General features: G+C 49.0%; 4 protein-coding genes across 4 annotated transcripts; all 4 read right to left on the bottom strand.

Annotated features, from left to right (window-relative positions):
• Positions 1-3,447: 3,447 nt before the first annotated feature.
• Positions 3,448-4,857, bottom strand: EI90DRAFT_3038635 (uncharacterized protein). The gene is made up of 4 exons (XM_039058873.1): positions 4,576-4,857; positions 4,429-4,513; positions 3,635-4,355; positions 3,448-3,581 (listed from the first exon to the last, which is right to left on the bottom strand). The coding sequence occupies exons 1-3, from the start codon at positions 4,624-4,626 to the stop codon at positions 3,706-3,708; spliced, it is 786 nt and encodes a 261-aa protein (XP_038921553.1). The 5' UTR covers positions 4,627-4,857; the 3' UTR covers positions 3,448-3,581; positions 3,635-3,705.
• A 5,585-nt stretch (positions 4,858-10,442) lies between these two features.
• EI90DRAFT_2310315 (uncharacterized protein) lies at positions 10,443-11,886 on the bottom strand. Its single transcript, XM_039052861.1, has 6 exons — positions 11,744-11,886; positions 11,428-11,526; positions 11,332-11,364; positions 10,852-11,200; positions 10,507-10,799; positions 10,443-10,445 (listed from the first exon to the last, which is right to left on the bottom strand). Exons 1-5 carry the CDS (start codon positions 11,780-11,782, stop codon positions 10,618-10,620), a joined length of 702 nt encoding a protein of 233 aa, XP_038921552.1. The 5' UTR covers positions 11,783-11,886; the 3' UTR covers positions 10,443-10,445; positions 10,507-10,617.
• A 1,979-nt stretch (positions 11,887-13,865) lies between these two features.
• On the bottom strand, positions 13,866-15,756 carry EI90DRAFT_2309936 (uncharacterized protein). Its single transcript, XM_039052860.1, has 6 exons — positions 15,381-15,756; positions 15,229-15,313; positions 14,891-14,989; positions 14,766-14,835; positions 13,984-14,696; positions 13,866-13,925 (listed from the first exon to the last, which is right to left on the bottom strand). The coding sequence occupies exons 2-5, from the start codon at positions 15,310-15,312 to the stop codon at positions 14,077-14,079; spliced, it is 873 nt and encodes a 290-aa protein (XP_038921551.1). The 5' UTR covers position 15,313; positions 15,381-15,756; the 3' UTR covers positions 13,866-13,925; positions 13,984-14,076.
• Positions 15,757-16,241: 485 nt separating this feature from the next.
• EI90DRAFT_3038614 (uncharacterized protein) lies at positions 16,242-17,542 on the bottom strand. The gene is made up of 3 exons (XM_039058872.1): positions 17,442-17,542; positions 17,318-17,387; positions 16,242-17,252 (listed from the first exon to the last, which is right to left on the bottom strand). The coding sequence occupies exons 1-3, from the start codon at positions 17,490-17,492 to the stop codon at positions 16,591-16,593; spliced, it is 783 nt and encodes a 260-aa protein (XP_038921550.1). The 5' UTR covers positions 17,493-17,542; the 3' UTR covers positions 16,242-16,590.
• Between the last annotated feature and the right edge of the window lie 5,062 nt (positions 17,543-22,604).

Raw genomic sequence — 22,604 nt, 5'->3', positions numbered from 1 at the left:
TATCCTTTTCACGCAAATATTTCAACATTATGGTACACTCGGGCTCAAGCTCACCATACCCATTTTGTGTTGACTCCGAAGTTTTTCAATGTAAGCATATTCGTTCATGATTCATACAGCAGACACGGATGCGATCGGTATTCTCAGTCATGATCGGATCACCTCGAATTCTATGCTTTTCCGTTCTCATCTCTCTGATTCGATGGTCGACATACTATCAAATGCAGTCAGCTCTCCAATAATGTGGGTTGGCGTTTGCTTCATTTACTGCTCACATAGTAAGACAACAAGTATGGCTGGCGACAACCCAATTGCCGACGATCTGGACCTACATCTATTTCTGGGGCGTCCACTGGCATATGGGGAACACAGTTTCTGGATAGCATAAACACCTCTACCTGTGGTGGCACTTCTGGACGTACCGCAGCCAAGCGGTCACTCGAGGAAAAACATTCGCGAAAGACTCGTTGTTGGTCTATTGGTCGCACTAGTGCCTGTCACAGTTTACAGTAAGCTACTAGTGTCTCATCCTCTGTTGTCCAATATGGCTCCCTCGCAATGCATTTGTAATTGTGACACAACTCCAAAGTTTCTCTCCTTACCACTTGAGCGCTGGGCGTGCTTCTGCGCGCCTCTCATCACACTCAACTTCAGAACAACATGGGCTCCGCACTCATCTGGTCTTCTGGAGGCGCGAAGCAGTGTCTGGATGATGTCACGGTCTACATCTGGAAATGGCCACTAATAGTGATGCAGCATTCATTAATAAATTGCTCCTCGCACGATCAGTTCTTCTGACGTTCCTTGGACGTCCTGCTATGCGGAATCTTTTTCAATGACCACGAGTACCAGTCCCCAGGACCATATCCTATTGTCCTGATACGATACCCTCAAAAAATTGTGTCACAGTCCTTCCTCGAGTCCCACATGGCCACCAGTTAGATCTTTCCCCTTCCTCCTGGAAACCTACACACCAACCAGGAGAGTCCATCGCACATCCAAGAATCATTCCTTCTAACGCATGAACACTGTGATTGGTTTCACGCACCTCCGAAGAATACGTGGATTTTTGCCATGTCTCCGAGCAGTGCTGCACGAGTGCGGGGTAATTTGTTGGCTGTTACTCTGTCAATTCACTCCATCTCCCAATGAGCGGAGCCTTGCCACAATAGGTCAAACAACCGAAAGTGATGTGAATCCCTCTTTATAGGGTTGAGCGCCGTGGGTACACCAATGAATGATTCATCTGCGGCGCACGTTGGTTCTAGAAGACTCACCACTTTAGTAGAGGCTGGGATCTTGCCTAGAAGACCTATTCCAACCCCTCAACATCAAAATCATCCTACAGAAGCAGTCTTTTTCTGGTTTCTGGGTCTCGCTACACTGTTCTCTTGTCTGACTAAATTGCTTCGCTACTTCTCACCTATTCTCATTACCGCCGGGAGATTCCGAATGCCGGTCCTCTCCATTTGCCGATCGAAGATTCCCGCTTAGACAAATAGACAAATATATTCGGCCAACTCCGCTTAGACCTACGATACAATTACATATCACGTGGCATTAAGGCTTTGATTCAGATGCTTGCCCAGCTCAGCTTTCTCTGAGCGTCTTACATCTCCTGCTCGCCACCACCAGGAAATGGCTTTACACACCCTGGTTTCTTGTCTAGCATGGGAGGCACGCTAGCTCTGGGGTCAGAAATACACACGTACTGTTGTCCGAGTTGTCCGTTATGTTCGCTCCCTCGCCACTTGCTGCTCGTGATGTTTCCATAGCTGGAGACGACGTAGAGAGGCTGTTTTCAAGCCTTAACAACTTGCGAGCTTAATAGAAGGAGGAAGTTACCTCGGATGCAGATTTTGGCGCGCATGGAAATCACCGAGCGATTAATCGTACCTCTTCGTGATCGCTGCATTGTTGCCGGACTAGGATGAGTGACAGCACCAAGCTGCATATTTGTAAGGAGTAATGATCATACTAGTATGGCAGGATTGGGGTCATTGCGCACAGCCGACTCTCTCCAATTGATGGTCGGGAAAGTTGGATGATAAAGAAGTCAGGCAGAAACGCTAGCGAGTCAGGATTGAAGGTGGTTCGATTGGATACTATGTTGTCAGACCACTTCGGGCCAGTGAACTGTTCGCCTGTTCGTGATGATCAACAACATTACAATGATGTTCCCGCGCTCCCTTGATGGACAGACTTGACGACATCCGAATGGTACGGGTAGTGGGGCAGTTGATCAACCGGTTTTCATGTTATTCATGAATGGATAAGTCGTGAGACAACATCACGCGACTCGATGTTCCCTTTCATGACCACTGAGCCGATAGTCCCAAGAAAACAAATACGTTGTAGACTGGAATATTCTGGTTAACAAATACCGGCAAGGATAGACCAATATCAGAGACACATATTACTTAACACTGTATTTTTGAGGTAAAATATCCGAGCTTGGATATTTCCAGAATCCCCACAGAATCTTGGAAGTATCCGATGCTGGATATTGAAGTATTCCACCCATGACCCCCATCATATTGCTCGGTTATAAGTAACAGGGATATGAGAAAGGGTCCATGGGGATATTACTCATAAACACTCATGGATAACCCCCCGGGATATCGCCTCTATATCAGTAGAGGCTGGGATCCTACCTGGATATCGCTAACATTTATTAATCGCAAAAAAGTTTTTGCAGTACATGATACAACTTTTCCAAGGCTGGGTTTGTGTACACAGTGCTAGCGCACATGTTCGACGGAGCCCTGAGTGTAAGGCATAGTTGCCGCACACAATCGAGTACGCCAGCACAGAGAAGTACTTGTCAAGTGCCACCTAGCAGCCCTGTCTGACTGCTTTTGGAGGCAAACTCCCATCGTAACCAAAAATCGATCGCATCTAAAGATTCCCGTCGCGTGCCGCCAGTCACCTCGTCAAGTCAGAATGAGCTCAGTGGGTAGTGGGTAGTAGTATATGTGTAAATAGATAGGTACAACCCCATCACGCCCTGGAAAGCTATGATACCAGTCATCGAAAACAGTTTTAGTTAAAACCACGCACATACTCTTCCAGTTAGGTAACGATTTGGGGTTAAAAAGAGAGTTGTCAGACGATTGTCAACGTGCTTCTCTGATTTGGCATCTTTCTCAGGGGGGGGGTCCGAAGGCCAGGCCGCTTCGGCCGAACCTCAGCAATTCGGAAGGGAGAAAATGGTGCTTGATGGACGGGCAAAACAGCCCGATCGAGCCAGGAGGCAAGCGCGCGTGCGCGCGCATCAGTGGCGCGAATATTACGATCTGGAAGACACTGCGTATGGTAGTAGGGAGTTGTTTAGAAATGTGATCAGACGCAGTTTTTAACTGATTGGACGGTAGAAGGTACTGGCAATGAACATTTCGGCGGTCTCGGTGCCAAGTGAATGTATAGCAAGCACATGCGCCACAGAGAGTCGAACAGCGGTACAAGGTATTACGAGTCTGACGTTCAAGCACTCGAGAATATAAGCAAAGGAAAAAAAAAAACCACAGAAATGTACCAAAACGGGGAAATAGTTACTACAGACGATAAGATGGCAGAACTATCTGTATCTCGGCGACGTTCAGTTGGATATTCTGAAACGGAAAAAGGGACACTCACATTAGAACCATAGGGTAAAAAAAAAAAAAGAGTCTAGGAGATCACATTCCGGAAAAAAAAACCCTAACTTCAAAGCGGAACAAGACGATATCCCATACCCTGAGCCAAACGAGAAAGCCAAATATAAGCATCCGAGTTCGTCGAGGAGCTCGGACGCGTTTCTGGGAACTCCAGGTAAGTTTCAGCCGGCGTACTGTTCAATGGTGTGTCGCGTGCGCGAGATGGTCCAGCAGAAAGTTCATCGTTGGCAGTGCGGTGCGACGACGTTGCAGTGGTAGGGTCCAAGTTTTTGCTATTATAAGTCGACATTCCCCAGTGAGGAGTGATGTCGAAGGAGGAAGATGCGAAGTTGGGGAAGGCAAATTCACCATAAGGAAGATGATCCGAGTAGGCGAGGGATGAGGCGTCCAGGATGGGCTCTTCCCTACTCCCACCGCGCACGTGTGGAGATAATCCGAGTACAGGCGTTGGGAGGATCATCGTGGAAGTGGAAGAGGTGTTATCAACGAAAGGGAAGGTGCCCAAGTTATTCGAGACGGTAATAGGGAGTGGTTCATCCAGTGAAAGGTTCTCCGCGTTACTCTGCAATGCATGAAAGGGGGTTGGAGAAGTAATGGTGGACGATGCCAGTGCTCCTGGACCGCTTGAAAGCTGAGGGGTGTCACCCCCAGAGTTCGATTGCAAACCTGAGAGAAAATCGCGTGTTTTTGGAAGAGGCGCTACAGAATGACGGAGGAAACGGGTGTTAGATGAAGCGTGCAAGGGGCATGAGCTGTGTAGCACGCCACGCACCTGTCTCAACGCCTTCACGTCTGGTATGTCTAGTAGCAGCCAGTACTCTAACCTCCTGCAGACATTCCTGGGCTCTCACAGACGCCTGTATGTTTCCCAAACTTCATTTGTGAGGTGAATCATCGGCGCACCCGTCAAAATACTTACCCTGACTGCATTGGAGATCTTGATCGGACACGCAACGCACTCGACTCGCATCCACTTGCATGCATCACAGCCTTGGTGATTGGGAAGCCAAACGCATCTCTACAGAGTTCAAAGAAAAAAGAAAAAACCGGTGAGGAAAAGGTCCATCCGCATGGGTCAGAACTGTAGGATGAGAAAAGGGCCGGACTACGTTGGAAGTTGGGTGGTTGAGCTGACGGAGTTGGCCGTTTGAATAACCAGATGCACAAGATCCTCGGATCTACTATGCTGCTCATGTTGACGTCCACCCCGAATGATAATATTGTGCGTCACCCCAGGGCGAGCGAGCCCTGAGAGGACGTTGGATGGGGACGGAGAAGAAACATGCAAGTGGTAAAAGTGTGTTCACAGTGTAAAGCGCGCACCTTTCCTCTCAATCGGCAAACAAAGCATGAAAGTGAAGGCATGGGGCGGAGGAACTCGCTGATGAAGTACAAGGCCAAAGGAATAACGGGCCCCCTCTACTTTTAAATCATCTTTTGACAGTCCAGGACGAATAGATTTGGTGTACGGTAGCCTCGGATCGCTTGGGCGCCTCACTGACTGGCGTTGCAAATTCATGCACAGTGTTTTCCCTGAATAAATGGTTGAGGCAGTGAATGAATTTACTTCAAGCACAGTCGACCTGAAGCACCTCTCCATTGAAACTTTATTTATACTTGTCGCTGATTGCCGCTAAAAAGTGCAAGTTTTATTCATGTCAATTGACATTATCTGGACACCGGCAGTCTGAAGCAAAAGCGACACTTCCCTGCTGGTACCTTGGTGGCGTCCAAAGAGAGCTGTTCACCTTGAAGTTGGTCAAAGTCTTCATCAAGTTTACTATCTCTGATACGGCCTGCCTCAGTACCTAGTACTAACTCTACACCCAGGAATTGGCTTGATGATCGGACGGTGCTTAGAGGCATATACACCCGGCTATTTCTCACAGATGCCAACTAGCTAGTTGGTTACCATTCGTCTGTCATCAAATATTCCGGATCGGGGGGGGGGGGGGGTGCAGCGCCATGACCAATAATCAGTGTCTCTCTTTCTCGAGCGAATCACGGGTCGACAACCCGAAGGCAGTCCCCACGATCGATCAAGTACCGAACCTAGTCGGCAAGTTGCTCGCAATCTGGCTCGGACGGCCTGTGCCCCCCGTTGACATGCCGAGGCGGTAAGCAATCCGAAATTTCAATTTACCTCGGTATGTATTCAATACATTACCGGATGTCAATCCGAATCTTCAATTAAAACGATCAGTATAATTCAGCTCCACATAATTTATTGGGCCCTGATTCATTCTCTCTTGCCATTCATGTACATTGTGATTCAGCAGTGGCCTAGATTAGGCTACGCTGTGACTTAAAAACAATTTGTACACACATACTATAGAAATATATGACATTCACACACTCATTGACGTGTGGCCCCAGTTGCTCTGCTATGTTTCCTTACGGTCCGGAGCCCCGCCACACAAAAAAGGAACCCTTGGGGGAATATGAATATCATGCAACCATACAACAAGCGATGCAGTAACTCCAGAGCCGGAAAGGTGGGCCGAAGTTAGGCAATTTGACTCGTCAGTCCCGGAGCTAAATAAGGAGAAACAACGTATTCAACGAATGTAACATGCCCTAGCACTCCAAGTATATAATCAATAGGTTGCTCTGGGGGTGGGCTTGCCGATGGGGAACGACTTACCGGACTTATCGATGGACGACCTTGGGTGGCACGAAGCGAATCGCCTTGTATGGCCAAATACTAAAATGGTGATGGACTTCTCTGAATCCCCGCGCGCGCTCAGGACTCGCTCATATGCGTTTCACATCACTCGTTGTCAAGGGAAAACCACCCAATGAAAGACGCTGGGACGCGAGCACAGGTAGACCTGAATGACACAGCCGCACAATTCAACCCGATTGGCTCGACTGAATGACCTACTTCTTCGGTTGAGCATGAGCGTTTATTCGGAATTGTTGGGTTGCCGGGTTGGACAATGAGCTCGGATCAAGTAACATGAGAATCATAACACAGACTACACGTCAACGAAGGTAGCAAGGGCTGAGAATGAGGCCCCCGATTCTACGCATGATACGAGAAAGGCTTGGAACAGCATTAGCGATGGGCAAACAATCACACCACATGGAAAACTAAGTCAGAGACAATGATTCTAAACATTCAAATGGGTAGACCGAAAGGAAAGGAATCACCTTATGCGTACGCGGATTCAGGGGCACGGAGGCGGTATCCCAAGCTTCTGAACCAGGCCTCGGAGCCAGTAGACAACATCCTCATTCGACTTCGTGTCCATCATCCGCCCGTTCGAGTAGACGATCAGAAGCTTACAATGCTCGTTGCTGGATCGAGCATAAAAGAGGGCCCCAAGTCTTGAAGATCCGGCAAGCTGATCAGCGATCACGGAACAGTGAAATGCGTCCAACAACATAGTGTTTGAATTCTCGAAATGATAAATCATCTCGAAGTTACTAAGGGCCAAATTGAGATAAGGGCAGCATCATTTCAGTCAGTATAGGGTCAATTGAAGCAGTTCCTCCTCTCAAACGTTGGATAGGAGGGAATAGGGTTTATGTTGGGAGATGCATCGAGGGTTCTTCACCAAAGTTGCCTTCATGCGCGCATGTTCTTATGGGAAATGCGGAGGGAGGCTCATCAATAGCTGACGTGGTGCTAATGTAGTTCGCTGAAAATACCGCAGCAGATGGTGACGCTTCGGGTGGGCTGGATGGGGTTTCCTTCATCAGCTGCGCCCTGACCTAACGAGTCTTCAAAGATCGGCTGTGGATCCCGGATAAACCTGCGAGTCTTTGGAAGACGTGCTATAGAAAAGTGTGAGCGCGCCATCGAACAAAGCCGTAAGAGTTTATTATAGGCTACGCACCGACCCATGTACGCCTAGACTTTTAACTTCATCCAAGCCCCGGCCGATCTCTATGGATTACTTACTCAAAAAAATCTATCGCCGCAATTACGAAAAAGCATACCTTGATTGCACAAGAAACCATCATCGAGCAGGGGATAGCATTCGACTCGCACATCCTGTTACAACGAAACACAGGATCGGGAGTTCGGGGACTCGATACATCCCTAGAACCGAGGCGAGCAACGTAAGTCTCCCTTGTGCTATAAGAAAGTGGGAGTGGGACACAGGATACGAGAGAGGCAAATCATGCAAGCAAGCAATCCATTGGGGCATTTAACAGCTTGGACGATGTCCCACGCCGCAAGTTGAACCACAGCGGAGCAGTCAGATGGCATCCAGCTCGCAGGCGTCGCGCCGCCAGCACAATTCAATGCTGGGCTTTTCCAATGGAAATACGAAAAGCAGGAGTGATCGTGATAAACTCGGATGGGGGGGGGTTGAGTATTCATTGGAATCCTGATGGATACACACCTTTCTTCTCAGCCGACAAATCAAACGGGGTGAAGGCATCATGATGGCTAGAGGAGTGAGAGAGAGGGGGGGGCATATCTTCCCAGAGACTTGAAGCATATGTATCCCCCATGCTCGGGGGTTGACTGGCAATTACTGTCAAACGCGAGATCCGTTGGACGGATGGATGAATGTTTCCATCTCGTCAACGACATTCGGTGTAGGTCATGAATCAATGGTTAGACTATGCTTACGAAGAGGCGTCGTTCCCGCTTGGGCACTCCGCAGACGCCCGCGGCCCTGCAAATAATTCCGCCAATTGAGTTCTGCTTACGTTGCAAATTAGTGCATCGATCGTTTTCCTCTTAATTCACCGAGCACCATCCTCACTCAAAAAAAAGGGCTCGCATCTCGAACTGCACGCCTTCTATCTAGGCACTTCCTCCATCGCCCTCCTACTAAGCTATTGGTATGGCCGGTTCCACATCAAGAGAGGCTGGCCTTTCTCCTTTTTGGGTGCTGCCATGCAGTGCCAGCCTCGATCGGATACCACCATAATCAATGATGGTGTATGTATTGATCCTTCTGTGGTGAATGATGATTACTACAACATATCTTGGACACCCACCTTACTGATCTAAAAGACGACTCACCTCCGTCCTCACATTCAACAGGACCGATTGTTAGAAACCCGCAATGAATGCTAGAGCACGATGTTGTCAGTTGTTAGATATATATCGTGCCCTTCAGTAGCTTCAGCCTTTGCGTTTATATACATCACAGTGCGCGTAATATCGCGCACAATAAGGAATCAGGGTAGCGATAAGAAGCAACACGAAACTTTGAAAGTTTGTGTGACTAGGGCTCGCAACGTCAGCAATAGGGTGCCTTTGGTCTGCCTAGTCCCTGGCTACTCGTGGCCGCATTAGGCTGCCACTTACAACTCCAATGTCTTTGTGAGCTGTACTATCATCCACCGTGAATTCCCGACCACTGAGTCTGTCGTGAGATGTTAGGGGCTCTTACGGCGCCCAGCCGTTATGAATTGTATAGCGTCGGAGCTGGCGACCCCGGGATGCCGTGGTTCGGTTCAACAACGAGCCCGAATGCAATCATCCTTCAACCCTTCAAACTGAGTCAACCTGTTGCGATCTAGGATCTCCGGTTCGAACCGAAAACTCTAACTGACGAATCGGGGCCCGGATGGAAGTTGCAATAACAGACATAATGGCGCGCGCGGGAGTCACTCAGGAGTGCAGGAATAGCTCTCATGGGCTCATGGGCTCGGCAAGGTGTTGGCCTAAGGGTTACGGGGACCAGGTGTGTCGCGGTAGGCAGCTTCCTGACTGAAATAGCAGCGAAGCGCTCTTAGAAGAGTATTGAGGCTTCCGAGTTGCATGCGATAGGCTGGTTTCTCGAGTGGAGATGGGGTTACGCGAGTACTTAGAACAATGAAGAACAGCCGCGATCGAGGACGTCGTGGACTGGAGCCGGGATAGATGTGATGCGGCAAAAAGCACGCTCCCGTTGCATGTCAAAATGACATCACTCGCTCACCCTTTCACCTGTTGCCGTGTTTTTTTTAGTGTGCTGATCACTGTCTGCTTTCAGTGCTTCTCAAATTGCCTCACGGCTCCAACCTTCCAACCACTGGTACTTCCTATCTAGAGAGTGCCGGCTCCTCGTCGCCCGGGTGCAGATGGAAATGACAGGTGCTGGAAGGGAAGTGGCATACAACTCCGAATCAACCCACTTAGTTTGACGGGGTGGCTCCTTCAATTTGAGCGTCTGAAGGGCATGAGCGCTTACTTGCGATTGTCGCATTACTGGGAGAGAACCCGTGAATCTTTCGACAGGTCAACGAAACAAGCGAGAACTGGGAAGGAGATCACTGACTCTACACGTCGCACGAGAAAGGCAAACCGAACACAGAACAGCACAAGTCGGAAGAGCGTTCGAAGTGGGTTGATCGAGAGCGAGGGATCAACTGACACGTACGGTACACGCACAATCCAGAAGAACCACTACAACCCACATCGAGTCAGAAAGCGCCAAGGCAATATCCCAGCCTCCGAGTCATCCCGAAGACCCAGGTGAGAAAGGTAAGTCTCCTTCGTGTTATGAGAAGATGTGCGGTGCTTCATGCGCACAAAATGCCCGCGGCAACAAAGGACGGAGAACTCAAAACAAGAGGTATGGGTGTTCAATTGAAATGGGCCAAGTTGCCTATTGGTGGAGTCCCAAAATCGAACAGCATTTTCCTCGGCGCAGAGCTGCACGAAAGTGCAGCCGGTGCAATGGTAGATGACAGATGCGTTGACCGCCTTGAGAACAAGTGACGGGTCGGGTGTATTAGCAAATAGTATACAAGCACAAGGGTTGAATCCAGATACATGGATCGTGTGTCTGTACTTGAAGATTCAAAGTCGCACGGAGTTTCCAAATCCCGGAGTCACTTCGCGGATAACCATCAATTTTCCATCATCGAATCACACGGAGAAGGGGAAGTCACATACAGTCAAAACCATCAAGTGGGTACTCCGATACAGGAGGACCACCATCGGGAGTGGCCGCACCCCGGGGAATGAGCCAGTATCCCATACTCCAAGCCAGACCTCCGAGCCAACTCATGGTATCCTCATTCCGACTCGTATCATTTTCCAGGGTCTCATAGCAAGGCCCATGCGAAGAGGCATCCGATTGTAAACGGGGCATGGTAGATGGTCCAACAGGTTCATAGCGAACCGCACGGTGCGACATGTCTGGCATCGCAAAATGCCAATTCTCGCTGCAGGATACCATCTCTTGGCTGGAGACCGCTTGTTGGAGAGGGGACGCGGAATTATAGGAGACAGACCCACTAGCAGAAGTGCTAGCCACATAATTGGGAACGTGAGAGGGGTAAAGGAGGGCTTCATCAGCGCTTCCGACGTGTGTAGATAATCCTGGGGTAGACGATAGGTAGAGGACTGCAGGATGTACTTCATTGGTGACTGGCACGTTCCCGAGTTCGTTTGTTGATGGGACTACAGTAGAGGATACCTCATGGGCCGAAACAGCCCCGACTTGGTTTAGCCATCCGTGGGCCGCGGTTGGCAATATCGCAAGTGGCGAAATGATAGTGGATGTTGGGAGGATTCTTGCATCAGGTATAGGGTGACCTGTTGTATCCCAGAGGTTCGATTCTAAATATGAAAGGAAGTCTCGCGTCTTGGGAAGCAGTGCTATTGAACAACGAGAAATGGAATAAGCTGCGGATAGGATGACAACACAGGAAACACAGGGACGCGTCACGTACCTATCTCAGCACACGTGGGATCGCCCGAAGCGAGGACCCTGACCTCCTCTAGACACTCCTGAGCTCTAGCCGATTTCTACAAGGTTGTTCTCAGCCCTTCAGCCATATACGGAGCTTCACTACAACGGCGAACGCGTACCCTGAGCACATTGGGGACCTTTATCGTGCAAGGCATGCATTCAACATGCGTGCGTTGACACGCATCACAGGACTGGCGATCTGAGGGCTGAACACATCCCTAGAGACGATGTTGGGTAAGAACGTCTGTCGTGACGTCATGACTGATGCACCGTGGAGTTTGCCGACAGTGTGGAATGTTTAGCCATGCGAGAATGCGCCTTTAGCGCCTTCGATGCCGAACATTCTCAGTTGTCGTGTGGGTAACTCCAAAGTAAGCAATCACTGCCGGAGCCGACCAGTGAGGAACATTGTCTGGGTGAATGAAGTATGTGCACCTTTCTTTTCAGTCGACAGACAAAACAACGCGGAGGCATAAAATCGAAGAGATTGGACAATTCAGAAGGAGAAATGTGAAGGATGAACTAAGGACCCATCCTTCAAGGCTTAAGCTTAAGTAGGCCTATATATCTCCCAAGGGGATGAAGGACTGTTTCAGAAGTGGTTGGCCGATATTCCCATACCAACCAGCGCTAAAGACATCATTTTACGCGCTCAACATTTCAATTCGGATTATCATATCGAATCAAAATCGGGGGCCGTCTCGAGAACGTCTCTCTAGCCGCCGGAGATGGGGAAGATGCTTCGATCTCCGTGTCATGATCATGTGAACAACGGGGATGGAACTCGCATACAGAAGACTGCATGACATGAAAATTTTCAAGCAGCTTACTGCGTCTGAAGAGTGAAATTTTTTGAGATACTATATCTTTGTGAAATAAGCATTTTCAAGCGCGTCGTGTAAAGTGCAAAGTGCAAATTTCATGTGCATGAAATTGAGATCAAATCTGATTCTCAGCGCTCAGTTCGGTTGCGGTCACAGCTGTGAAAAACAAAGATATGTACATCTTATAGGCATTTATGACGGCAGATGGGCTACAAGTGCACACAGCGCTATGCACATGGATGGGCCCGCCTCAAGTTGCATGCAGGGATGAACTGGACCTCTGTTTGTATGGCAGTTGGGCTGTCATTCGCAAAGTGAGAGGGGATCCTGCCTGTTTAACTGAATGAGAACGCGTCCCATCAGCACTGCACATAATTGTTACAATATTTATGTGCTACAGATAGACATATGGCCGTGATGGTTGGAAACGGTGTCGGCAAAGTATATTGGGATCGGCGGGCGCACTGACCGTGGATTCCACGTTGATCGGGGCAATTGATGTCGAAATCATGCAGCAGCTCATCATTAGGTGATGGCAACCCGAGTACCCCACCTAATTCAGTGGCCCCAAAATATCCCCTTAATTTAGCCATTCATTGATTAGAATGTGTCATGCCTTTGATTCCGCCGCCGGAGTTTGTGCTGTGTCATAGATAGAATCATACTCGGTGTAGCGAAGACGCATCACACAACATATTCATGCGTTAATTGATGTGAGACCCCCTATCTCATGGTTGCTCCGTATCACGCATTCCACACGGCCTGACCTACCGAACTCCACCGTACAGAGAAGAAACCCTCGGGCGCACGAGGAACAATTCGGACAGTAAACGATGATGCAACCATCTGCATCCAACGCAACCGATCCTGTGGAGTAGATGACTAAATTACCTCCACGACATCGACGCAACAGTGACATCTACAGTGCCTTGGAACCGGAAAGCTGGAGGGTTTCCCTCGTAAAGAACCGAATGTAGCGGCCAGAGGGACGTGGGTAAGGGATACTATTCGATGGATAACACAATAGTTTTGGAATGAAGGATCACAATTTATCGCTTTAATGGTCGGGAGAGCTGCATGATCAAGCAGCCGCACAGAATTCGAGGAAGGTGGATTGGAGGCTGTCACAATTACACACCAACTGGAGTGGCCAGTCTACTACGTTGTTTCGATGGTGAACAAAACATAATCGTACACGGGTCAGGAGGTGTGTAATAGAATGTAGGTACGGGGGCGCGTTGACTCAATCGTTTGTGCACCGCACGGCACAGGCAACCAACGGCACGCTACAGATACGCTCGATAGGGATATCTGTGGCCCCGTAAATTGGCCAGTATGCCAGCAAGATCGAGTGCGAACCTAGGAATGACTGGATTCCTTTCAAGTGCAAAAATGATAACCCTTGTCATGACGAAACGGCAGGTTTTGGCACCAAACCCGCTTAGGGACAATCGAGTCAAAGTGAATGAAATCCTGGGTATCCGCTGAGTAAGAATGCGTGTGCACCGGTAAATAATCGTGGACATCCGGTGCATCCTCTTGTAACCTACCGTATTTATCTGATCATCCAATGTCGGCATTCTTGGGCCGCATAGAGCAAATCCCCCTGTACATATATCAAAAAGTGATGGGTTTCTGGATCCCCGAATGGTTCGCTAACATGCATGTCACATTATTCGTTGTCAAGGGAAAGTACCCAATGTAAGACCCAGTAGCAGAGGGGACAAAGGCGTGCAATTCACCCAAACCGATTTGATTAATGGAGAACGTGGGCGCTTAAGTGTTCGGGTTCCCTAGGGACCAAGTATATTAGAGACATACACGAGCTACACATCAACGTAATGAGGTCACCGATTCTACGCATGATACGAGAATAGTTCGGAAGACCATTACTGATAGGCAAGCAGTCACCCCACACGGCAAACTAAGTCGAAAGAACCGCCACTACGCACGTGGATTAAGAGGCACAAGGAAATATCCTAGCCTCTGGGTCAGGCCTCGAAGCCAATAGACAACATCCTCTTCCAACTTCTCGACCATCCGCCTATCCTGTGGACAATCCGGAGGTTCGAATACAGCAATGTTGGGTACCAAATTGCATATGCAAGAAGGGTCAGGTACAGAAAGCTGGTCAGGGATCGCGGGATGATGGAATGCGTCCGACAACATAGGGATTGAATTCTCGAAGTGGGAAGTCATTTCGAAGTTAGGGGCAAATGAAGGGAAGCATGGCATCATGTCAGGTAGAATGGGGCAAATGGAAGCGAATCTTTCACTCGAAGGTTGGAAAGGAGGGAATAGGGTTTGTGTGTGGAGATCCACCAAGGGTTCTTCATCGAAGTTGCCTTCACGCGTGGATGTTCCTACTAGAAATGTATGGGGATGCCTATTAATAGGTGACGTGGTGTTAACATAGTTCGTTGAAAACACTGCTGTAGGCGGTGACGCTTCGGGCAAGTCAGTGGGCTCGGTGGGATTTTCTTCATCAGCTGCACCTTGGCCTGATGAATCTTCAAAGAGTGGCTGCAGGCTTCGAATAAACCTGCGAGCCTTTGGAAGACGTGCTATACAGAGATAGAATGTGTGAGCAAAGCATGAAACGGAGTCCCGAGAGTTTACTATCAACCACGCACCGATCCATGAGCGCCTAGGCTCAGCTAGACTTTTAACCTCAAGCAAACACTCCCGGGCCCTAGCCGATTTCTATGGATTATCCCCTTATCAAGGAAGTCCATCAGCGGAATAGCGAAAAACATACCTTGACTGCGCAGGGAATCCTGATCGAGCAGGGGATACATTCAACCCGCATCCTGCTACAGGAAACACAAGAAGGGGAATCCGGGGACTCGACACATCCCTGGAATAAGGTAAAGTGAGTCTCCCCTTCACGCTATGACTACTTTGAAGAAATCACAAAAATGTGACATGCGAGAGAAGAGAATGGACGGCGAAGTCCGATATCCGTTGCTGAGCTCTCCAATCAAGTAGAGTCATCCTGTGCTGCTACAAGGGAAATGGGCAGAGCAGCGGTGACACAGGGAAGGGAGTTTTGTGGTTGCGGTGGTGAAGTTTTCACTAAAATCCTGATAAACTCACCTTTCGTTTCAATCGACAAATCAAACAGCGTGAAGACATCGTGTTTAGGGCAGATGGCTTGTGGAACATGGGGTGAAGGGACATACTTAACTCAGAAGCTTTAAGCACTTCCATTCTCCGGTGTGTTAAATTTCGTCAACTGGAACAATCACCTGATTACACGAATGTCCGTTGGCGCAATTACTAATCTTACGGTTTGTCTGTGACGTCTAGAATGCGCCACAGCACCACAGAATTAATATTCGGAAAGGACTTGCAAATGGAGAGGTTGTCGAGTCATGGATTGGGTGGCGTGATGTTGGAAGCTGACAAATCGGAGCCGAAATAATAGCCACGAAAGAGGACGCCTGCGGGCTGCGATGGTACGCTCAGGTGCGCAGGAATAGCCGCTTGTGGGCTTGTGGGTGTGGCAAGGGTACCGTCAGGGGGCTACCCCTTGGATCGGCTTAGAATCGCGCGCGGTAAACGGTTTCCTCAAGCGAAGGGGCTCTTAAACAAGCATTAAAGATTCAGACTTGCGCATGATGAGCTAGTTTGTCGAGTGGGGCTGGAGTTCAAGTTGCGCTGGTGGGCTGGTGTAGATGGAACGAAGAATAGAATAGCCGCAGCGAAAAAGCCGGATGCTTTGACTTGGTGGGGCAGGGAGAAATGCAGTGCGGCAAAAAGCACATTGACGCCTCACGCCCCTTTCAAACAATGTCGTGACAATTTTGCGTGCACCTCACGGTTCCAGCCTGGACCCAGTACTTCTACCTTGCGGATGGTCCCTCGCAGCTTTGCTTCACCTTGGACAAAACCAATAGGATCCATACAGGATCCGCCATGCCTTCGCTCGGAATTTGGCGGACTTTGTATCTGCCATCCCAAAGTGTGATCTCACAAAGGCCATATCTATAAGGGACGGGATGGAGGGTGCTGTCTTTCTGTTATTTCAAGTCATACAAAGGAATCTCCAATTAGGAGCGTTTCTCATTCACACTATTCGCAGTGCTGTGTGGGATGAACTTGGAGGTGTGCAACTCGACCCGATTCGTGGCTTTAATCGAACGTCTGAAGGATTTCGGCGCTTACTTACGATTGTCGTCTTGCTGGGTTGGAGGGAATCTTTCGGGTCCCTCGGGAAAAAGTTGTATTAGGAACGAATACGAACTATAGGTCGACGAAACAAGCGAGAAAGGTCACCGATTCTACAGAAATGGCAAAACAAACACAGAAAGCACGAATCGGAAGACCATTTGTCATACGCAGCCAATCACACACCACGGAGCCAACGAAGTTACCACAGCAATTCCGAACATTTGGGGCGCGGGGAATCAACTTAGCGTTGCGGTTCACTCTTGATCCACCACTACCCACATCGAGTTAGAAAGGGACAAGGTGATATCCCAGCCTCTGAGTCAGGCCTCGAAGCCAAAAGACGACGTCCTCATTCAAGTTCGTCTCTGTTCGCCTGTCCTGTAGGCAATCAGGAATTTTGGGTGCGGCAACGACCGATGGTGGAGCAATTACGTGAGAGGGACCAGGTCTAGAAGGCCAGGCGGGCTGATCGGGGATCGCGGCACGATGCAATGTGTCCAACAACAGAGGATTCGAATTGTCAAGGGGAAAAGCCATTTCGGAGTCGGGGACAAATTGAGGGAAGGACGGCATCATGTCAGGCAGGGTAGGGCCGATGGAAGTAGACCCTCCCCCTAGATCATGGTCAGAAAGAGGGAATAGGGTTTGTGCTCGGGGATCCAAGGATTCTTCACTGACGTTGGCTCCACGCACAGGTGACCCAATTGGAAATGTATTGAGCGGCTCGTCAACAGCTGATGCGGAGCTAATGTAGTTCGCTGGGAAGACTGTAGTAGTAGACGGGAAAGCATGGGGCAGGCCAGAGGGCTCGTGGTTCCCAAGTATATGTGGGGTTGTCATCGCCAAGGGATCGGTGGGGTTCCCTTCATCAGTCGCGCTTTGACTCGTCGAATCTCCAAGGATAGGCTGCAGGTCTAGGAGAAGCCTGCGAGTCTTTGGGAGACGTGCTACGTACAAAGGTAGGGAAATATGAGCACGGTATCGAACAATTTCTTGAGTTATTACCACGAACCAATCCGTGTACGCCCAGGCTCAGCTAGCCTTTTAACTTCAAGCAAACACTCCCGGGCCCTAGCCGATCTCTATGGATCATTCTTTTATCAAGAAGTCTATCGACGCGACAGGAACAAGCATGCCTTGACAGCACCGGGAATCGCCATTGGGCAGGCGATGCATTCAACACGCATCCTGCTACACGGGTCGCAAGGTCGGGAACCTGGGGACTCGGTACATCCCTGGGATAAGTCCAAAGAAAGATGGGTGAGAAATGTGTTTGTCACGCTGTGTCACCAAAGGTGTGACATGGACAAATTTGAGTTGCTCTAATGAAGTAGCGACGCCGAAGTCGGACTCCCGGGCGGTGGCAAGATATACATAGATATTCGCAACCAGACATACCTTTCCCCTTAGTCGACAGACAAAACAGCGTGAAGGCATCAAGTCGAAAGTGTTTTGATGCAGGTGACTAGTGAAGTGGGGGACAAAAGATGTTTTGATTTTGGAGGTTTTGTTCCAATAGAGGCTGGTAGTCTGCCTAGGTTTTGAGGGCTTGACACTCGAAAGATGCACGTTTCAGTAATAAACAGATTGGAAAACCAAAATGGCATTCGGAAATTTTATTTCAATTCAAAACATTAGAGTCCAATACAGTAGAATAAACGGTCCCTGCTATTCATTATTTACTGCAAAGGCCCAAATAGTAAAGAAAAGTGCACAAGCGAAGAACCCTGCTGGCCCTGAGCAGTTGCCATCACCGGCTCTGCGGAGTTGTCCGAATGATATTGTAATATTGTAATATTCTACACAACTAAGAGGAGAGTGTGTGTCCCTAATTACATGACACACATGATTTAAGGCATAGTTGCATCCACGGGACTCATCAAATTTCTTCGCAATACAGCGGGTCGTATCGAAGCGCTGCCTTGTGTTTCGTCCATGCATAACCATCCCAAGCACCTCATACGGTTTCTCGTGTTGTTTGTTTGCAATCGATCGCCCACCCGCACAGAAGTTAGGACACATGAAGCTCAAGATGTAACCGACCTGCGACAGCGCCGCTCAGCACGGTGAACAAAGTCACCATGGACAGGTATAGATTGACGGCGGCCTCATTATGTCTCAGACAATTGTACTTACCCTGATTGAAGATCCATTATCGATAGTCTCTGCTCATTCCAATCAAGCCCTGCAGCGCAAGCGCAGACAATGCCGTTCCGTATCACAAATGATAGAATGCAACGTAAGTACGGATGAGATCCAAACTGCCAAATCAGAGTTCTTCGACTTGACTTCCGTGCCTATATCTAGGATGTTTTCGCGCATGATCAAGTGGGCTGCGCTGGGATCAAGAAAATCACCATCTGCAGCAAGGGTCATTTAGCGCAGTTGGATAAAAAACTCAGAAGGTGATGGTCAATACACAATACGCGAGGGAGAGCAGCACCACAGCATAGGAGCGATAAAACAAGGACTGCAGCTTGGAATTCAGCACCCCGTGGCATTTAAAGCTGGTGGGATATTATCGTGACTAGTCAGCGTTCGCCCGTCAACTTCGTGCGTCGATGGGTTCAGCCTTTCGAGTTTGCCAGGAAGTGAACGTTATAACTGGTGTCATATAGTTTCTATGTATGTGTCCACATATCACGAACATGCTCCTGTGATCATGAGCGCGGCGCTCGCGCGCAACCCTCACGCGATCACACCATTGGGAATAATTAATTGCTATCGCATGTATTTACATGCTGCCCCACAGAAAAGCAACGCGTGGGAAGCAACGCCAGGCATTCCATGGTTGGCACGCATCGTGAATGTGGGGGACTAACGGTTACAGCAGGCGCGCAGATAAGGTCGTGCCACCGATATATTGTCGCTAGATGTTTGTCTAGTGATAGGTGTCGGGGGCATAGGCCGATATATTATGGAGGATTCAGGAATGGCATGAACGTTTAGTATTCCCCTTGGCAGAACTACAATATCGTAGGAAAGGTGCTCTGGGCAAATGACAGGTGGCAAGCGTGTTAAGAGCAAGCAATGAGTCCGATGTATTAGCAAAATGCAAGCACAGGGGTTGAAAGCATGTACATTCATTGCGAGTTTGTAGAGGCACTCGGGGATTCGGGATAGCGCAGAATTTATAAAGTCTTAAGTCACTGATGATGTTACAAGAAAGGGTACACAGAATCGCTGCCCACATGAATAATTCATGTCATCATTGAGTCGTGCAGAGAAACAGAAGGCACTTACCCTCAAAACCTTCAAATAAATGTCCCTATACAAGAGCACCACCACCGGGAATAGACTTCTAAGGCAACTCACAGCATCCTCGCAGGGGCATTCCCCAGCGTCTCACCACAAGTTTCGTGTGAGGGGGCCTCTGATTGTGAACGAAGCATAGTACAAGCCCATAGTTAACAGTACTGTACGAGATGTTTGGCGTCAGAAAACCCCAATTTTCGTCCTCTCTTGAATGGGAATCACTTGCTCGAGGAGGGAAGCGGAGCTATGGGACATAGACTCACTGGCGGAAGAGCTAGCAAAAGGATTGGGAACGTGAAAAGGATAGGGGACTGAACCAAAATCCAGGCCCACCGATGTTCCCAACGTATTCGTATGATCCCAAACTAGAAGGCTGTATGATCATTAGCAACTGGCACGTTCCCTAGTCCATTTGTCAGTGGAACTGCGATGGAGGATTCTTCGTTGGCTGAAATAGTTCCCATTTAGTTTACCCATCCGTGCGTTGTGGTCAGCAATACTGCCGTGGGCGAAACGATAGTAAATGGTTGGGGGATTCTCGTGTCACCCACAGGCTGGCCTGTTGTAACTCCGGGGCTCGATTGCAGATATGAAAGGGACTCTCATGTTTTGCGGAGCAGTGCTACTGAACAGAGAGAAATAGACAAGTTGTAGATGGGATGACAACACACAGAAACAAAGACGTACCTATCTCAACACACCTGAAGTCAAGGCCCTGACCTCCTCCAGACACTCCCGAGCTCTGGTCGATTTCTACGAAGTTGTTCTCAGTGCCAGTACTTCACTCATCATCCGAACCTTCGCTACAATGGCGAACGCGTACTTTGACCACATTTGAAATCTTTATCGGGCAGGGGATGCATTCGACATGCATGCGTTGACATGCATTACAAGACTGGCGACCTAAGGGGCAGATACATCCCTTTGAGCAAGAAACTCGTTTGCAGTAGTTATGATTTTTCGGATGATGGAGGCCATAGGGCGTGTGTCGTATATAACGAAACCAACAACCCGTCCGAGGCACGATGCATCCTGACTGGTCTTATGACACACGGAGTTGGCCTTCCCCATGCCAGAGTTTCGCGACAGTGTGGAACATTTAGCTATGCAAGAATGCGCCTTGAGTGTCCTCGATGCTGAACGTTCTCAATCGAGTGAGGCCGTGGCTCCAGAGCGAGTAAACACTGAAACCGGAGGAAGGATAGTTGTCCAGGTGAAGATGAAATAGTATATACTATTCGAGTGATAAACATATTGAAAGAAACGTGCCTTTCCTTAGGTGTTCTGCCAGTGTTGACTGCAATTCAAATTTTTGAATTGAAATCTCTTCGAGGTTGCTGATGCCGCACAAGCGTCAATGGACAAAGATTTTCACAAACAGGAAACCATACCTCAGCTCAGAGTACGTGAACTGACCGCTTGCATATCGAAGCTATCTGGATGCCAAATGTCGCGGACTGGGGTAGCATAGCGGATCTTCGGCTATGAACGGCTCCTCAAGTAGAGTGAACCGGTGCCCGTGCTCACTTTACGGCCGTTGCTAAAATGTTACTAGCCAGTCAAACCAAGCTGTCGGCTCATCGTTGTGGGAGAGAATGGTTCCGTACATTCGCTTAGCTTTCGCTCAATACAAACGTTGAGAACTGGGCTCCGTTCTCGCTTTTTTTTGATCTCACCTTCCCCATATTTCCCCATCGGGCTCGTCAGTCTTCAGTCCTCGCTGCATTTCCCTTTTTTAAACGGCTTGCCTGTGATTTTGGTGCCCTAGGTTCAACACATGCGAGTGACATGCTCCCTTGCTGCTTCATCTTTGGACTTGGCACTCTTACAGAGCTGTTGTGGTGAAACGTGGTCTCGCATGACCAGTCCATATCAGAAACCATAGCAGTTACACGTGCACGATCCTTCCTATCCCAGAGTGGAGGATATAGAAGATCGATATGACAGCTGTGCTACTAGGAAAAAACGGGCGCCTTCCCGCGTTTCGACATCGGCTCCTGTAACCACGTCCTCCGACCGCAGTTGATCACATGCCAGCTGGAGCTTTAGGACACTGTGTGTCCTGGCCAAGCCCCAAAGGCAAAAGGCATACTTATCTCAGAGACTTTAAGGACTTCCATTCTCTGGTGTGATACATTTCGTCAACTGCAACTTACACGAATGTCCGTTGGCGCAATTACTAATCTTACGTTTCGTCTCTGACGTCTAGAATTCGCCACAGCACCCCAGAATTAATATTCGGAGAGGATTTGCAAATTAAGGAGAGGTGTTGAGTCATGAATTGGGTGGTGTGATATCGGAAGCTGACAGATCGGAGTCAAGAGTCAAATGGGAGTTGCAATAACAAATGCGATGGTACGCTCAGGTGTGCAAGAATGGTCGCTTGCGGACTTGTGGGTGCAGCTAAGGGTACCATCAGGCGGATCGGGTTGGAATCGCTCCCGGTAAGCGGTTTCCTCACTAAAAGAGCAGCGAAAAGGCTCTCAAATGAGCATTAAAGGTTCAGACTTGCGTGTGATGAGCTATTTTGTCGAGTGGAGCTGAGATTCAAGTTGCGCCGGCGGGCTGATGTAGATGGAACGAAGAATAGCCGCAGCCGAAAGGCCGGATGCTTTCACTCACTGGGGCAGGGAGAAATACAGTGCGGCAAATAGCACATTAACTCCCTTTCAAATAATGTCGTGACAATTTTGCGTGCACCTCACGGTTCCAGCCTGGACCCAGTGCTTCTTCTATCTCGCGGATGGTTCCTCGTAGCTTTGCTTGGACAAAACCAATAGGATCCGTGCAGGATCCGCAGAATTTGTATCTGCTGTCCCAACTTGTGGTCCCACAAAGGCCATATCTATAAGGGACGGTCTAGAGGATGCTGTCCCCATGCTACTTAAAGTCACGCGATGAACCCCCGATTCGGAGCGTTTCTCGTTCACACTGTTCGCTCGGTGAAAAGGGAAGGAACAAGTGATGGGTGGGACAAAAAACTTGAAGGTGTGCGATTCGCGGCTTTAATTGAGCGTCTGAAGGATATGGGCGGTCGCTTTACG

Source organism: Cantharellus anzutake (assembly GCF_015039405.1).
Source record: "Cantharellus anzutake strain C23 chromosome Unknown EI90scaffold_6, whole genome shotgun sequence".
NCBI lineage: Eukaryota > Fungi > Basidiomycota > Agaricomycetes > Cantharellales > Hydnaceae > Cantharellus > Cantharellus anzutake.
Note: the sequence above shows the minus strand (reverse complement) of the source record. Positions and strands in the feature narration are given on the sequence as shown.

Excerpts from the sequence above, each read along its gene's own strand:
- EI90DRAFT_3038635 (XM_039058873.1), bottom strand. The coding sequence starts at position 4,626 with ATGCGAGTCGAGTGCGTTGCGTGTCCGATCAAGATCTCCAATGCAGTC. Across the intron at positions 4,514-4,575 it reads AGATCTCCAATGCAGTCAGG|GCGTCTGTGAGAGCCCAGGA; the intron begins GTAAGTATTTTG and ends GGAAACATACAG. Across the intron at positions 4,356-4,428 it reads ACGTGAAGGCGTTGAGACAG|CGCCTCTTCCAAAAACACGC; the intron begins GTGCGTGGCGTG and ends GTCATTCTGTAG.
- EI90DRAFT_2310315 (XM_039052861.1), bottom strand. The coding sequence starts at position 11,782 with ATGCCTCCGCGTTGTTTTGTCTGTCGACTGAAAAGAAAG. Across the intron at positions 11,365-11,427 it reads AGGTCCCCAATGTGCTCAGG|AAATCGGCTAGAGCTCAGGA; the intron begins GTACGCGTTCGC and ends ACAACCTTGTAG. Across the intron at positions 11,201-11,331 it reads CTCAGGAGTGTCTAGAGGAG|ACGCGAGACTTCCTTTCATA; the intron begins GTCAGGGTCCTC and ends CTGCTTCCCAAG.
- EI90DRAFT_2309936 (XM_039052860.1), bottom strand. The coding sequence starts at position 15,312 with ATGTCCCTTCACCCCATGTTCCACAAGCCATCTGCCCTAAACACGATG. Across the intron at positions 14,836-14,890 it reads GGATTCCCTGCGCAGTCAAG|AAATCGGCTAGGGCCCGGGA; the intron begins GTATGTTTTTCG and ends GATAATCCATAG. Across the intron at positions 14,697-14,765 it reads GCCTAGGCGCTCATGGATCG|CACGTCTTCCAAAGGCTCGC; the intron begins GTGCGTGGTTGA and ends ATCTCTGTATAG.
- EI90DRAFT_3038614 (XM_039058872.1), bottom strand. The coding sequence starts at position 17,492 with ATGCGTGTTGAATGCATCGCCTGCCCAATGGCGATTCCCGGTGCTGTC. Across the intron at positions 17,388-17,441 it reads CGATTCCCGGTGCTGTCAAG|AGATCGGCTAGGGCCCGGGA; the intron begins GCATGCTTGTTC and ends AATGATCCATAG. Across the intron at positions 17,253-17,317 it reads GCCTGGGCGTACACGGATTG|CACGTCTCCCAAAGACTCGC; the intron begins GTTCGTGGTAAT and ends CTTTGTACGTAG.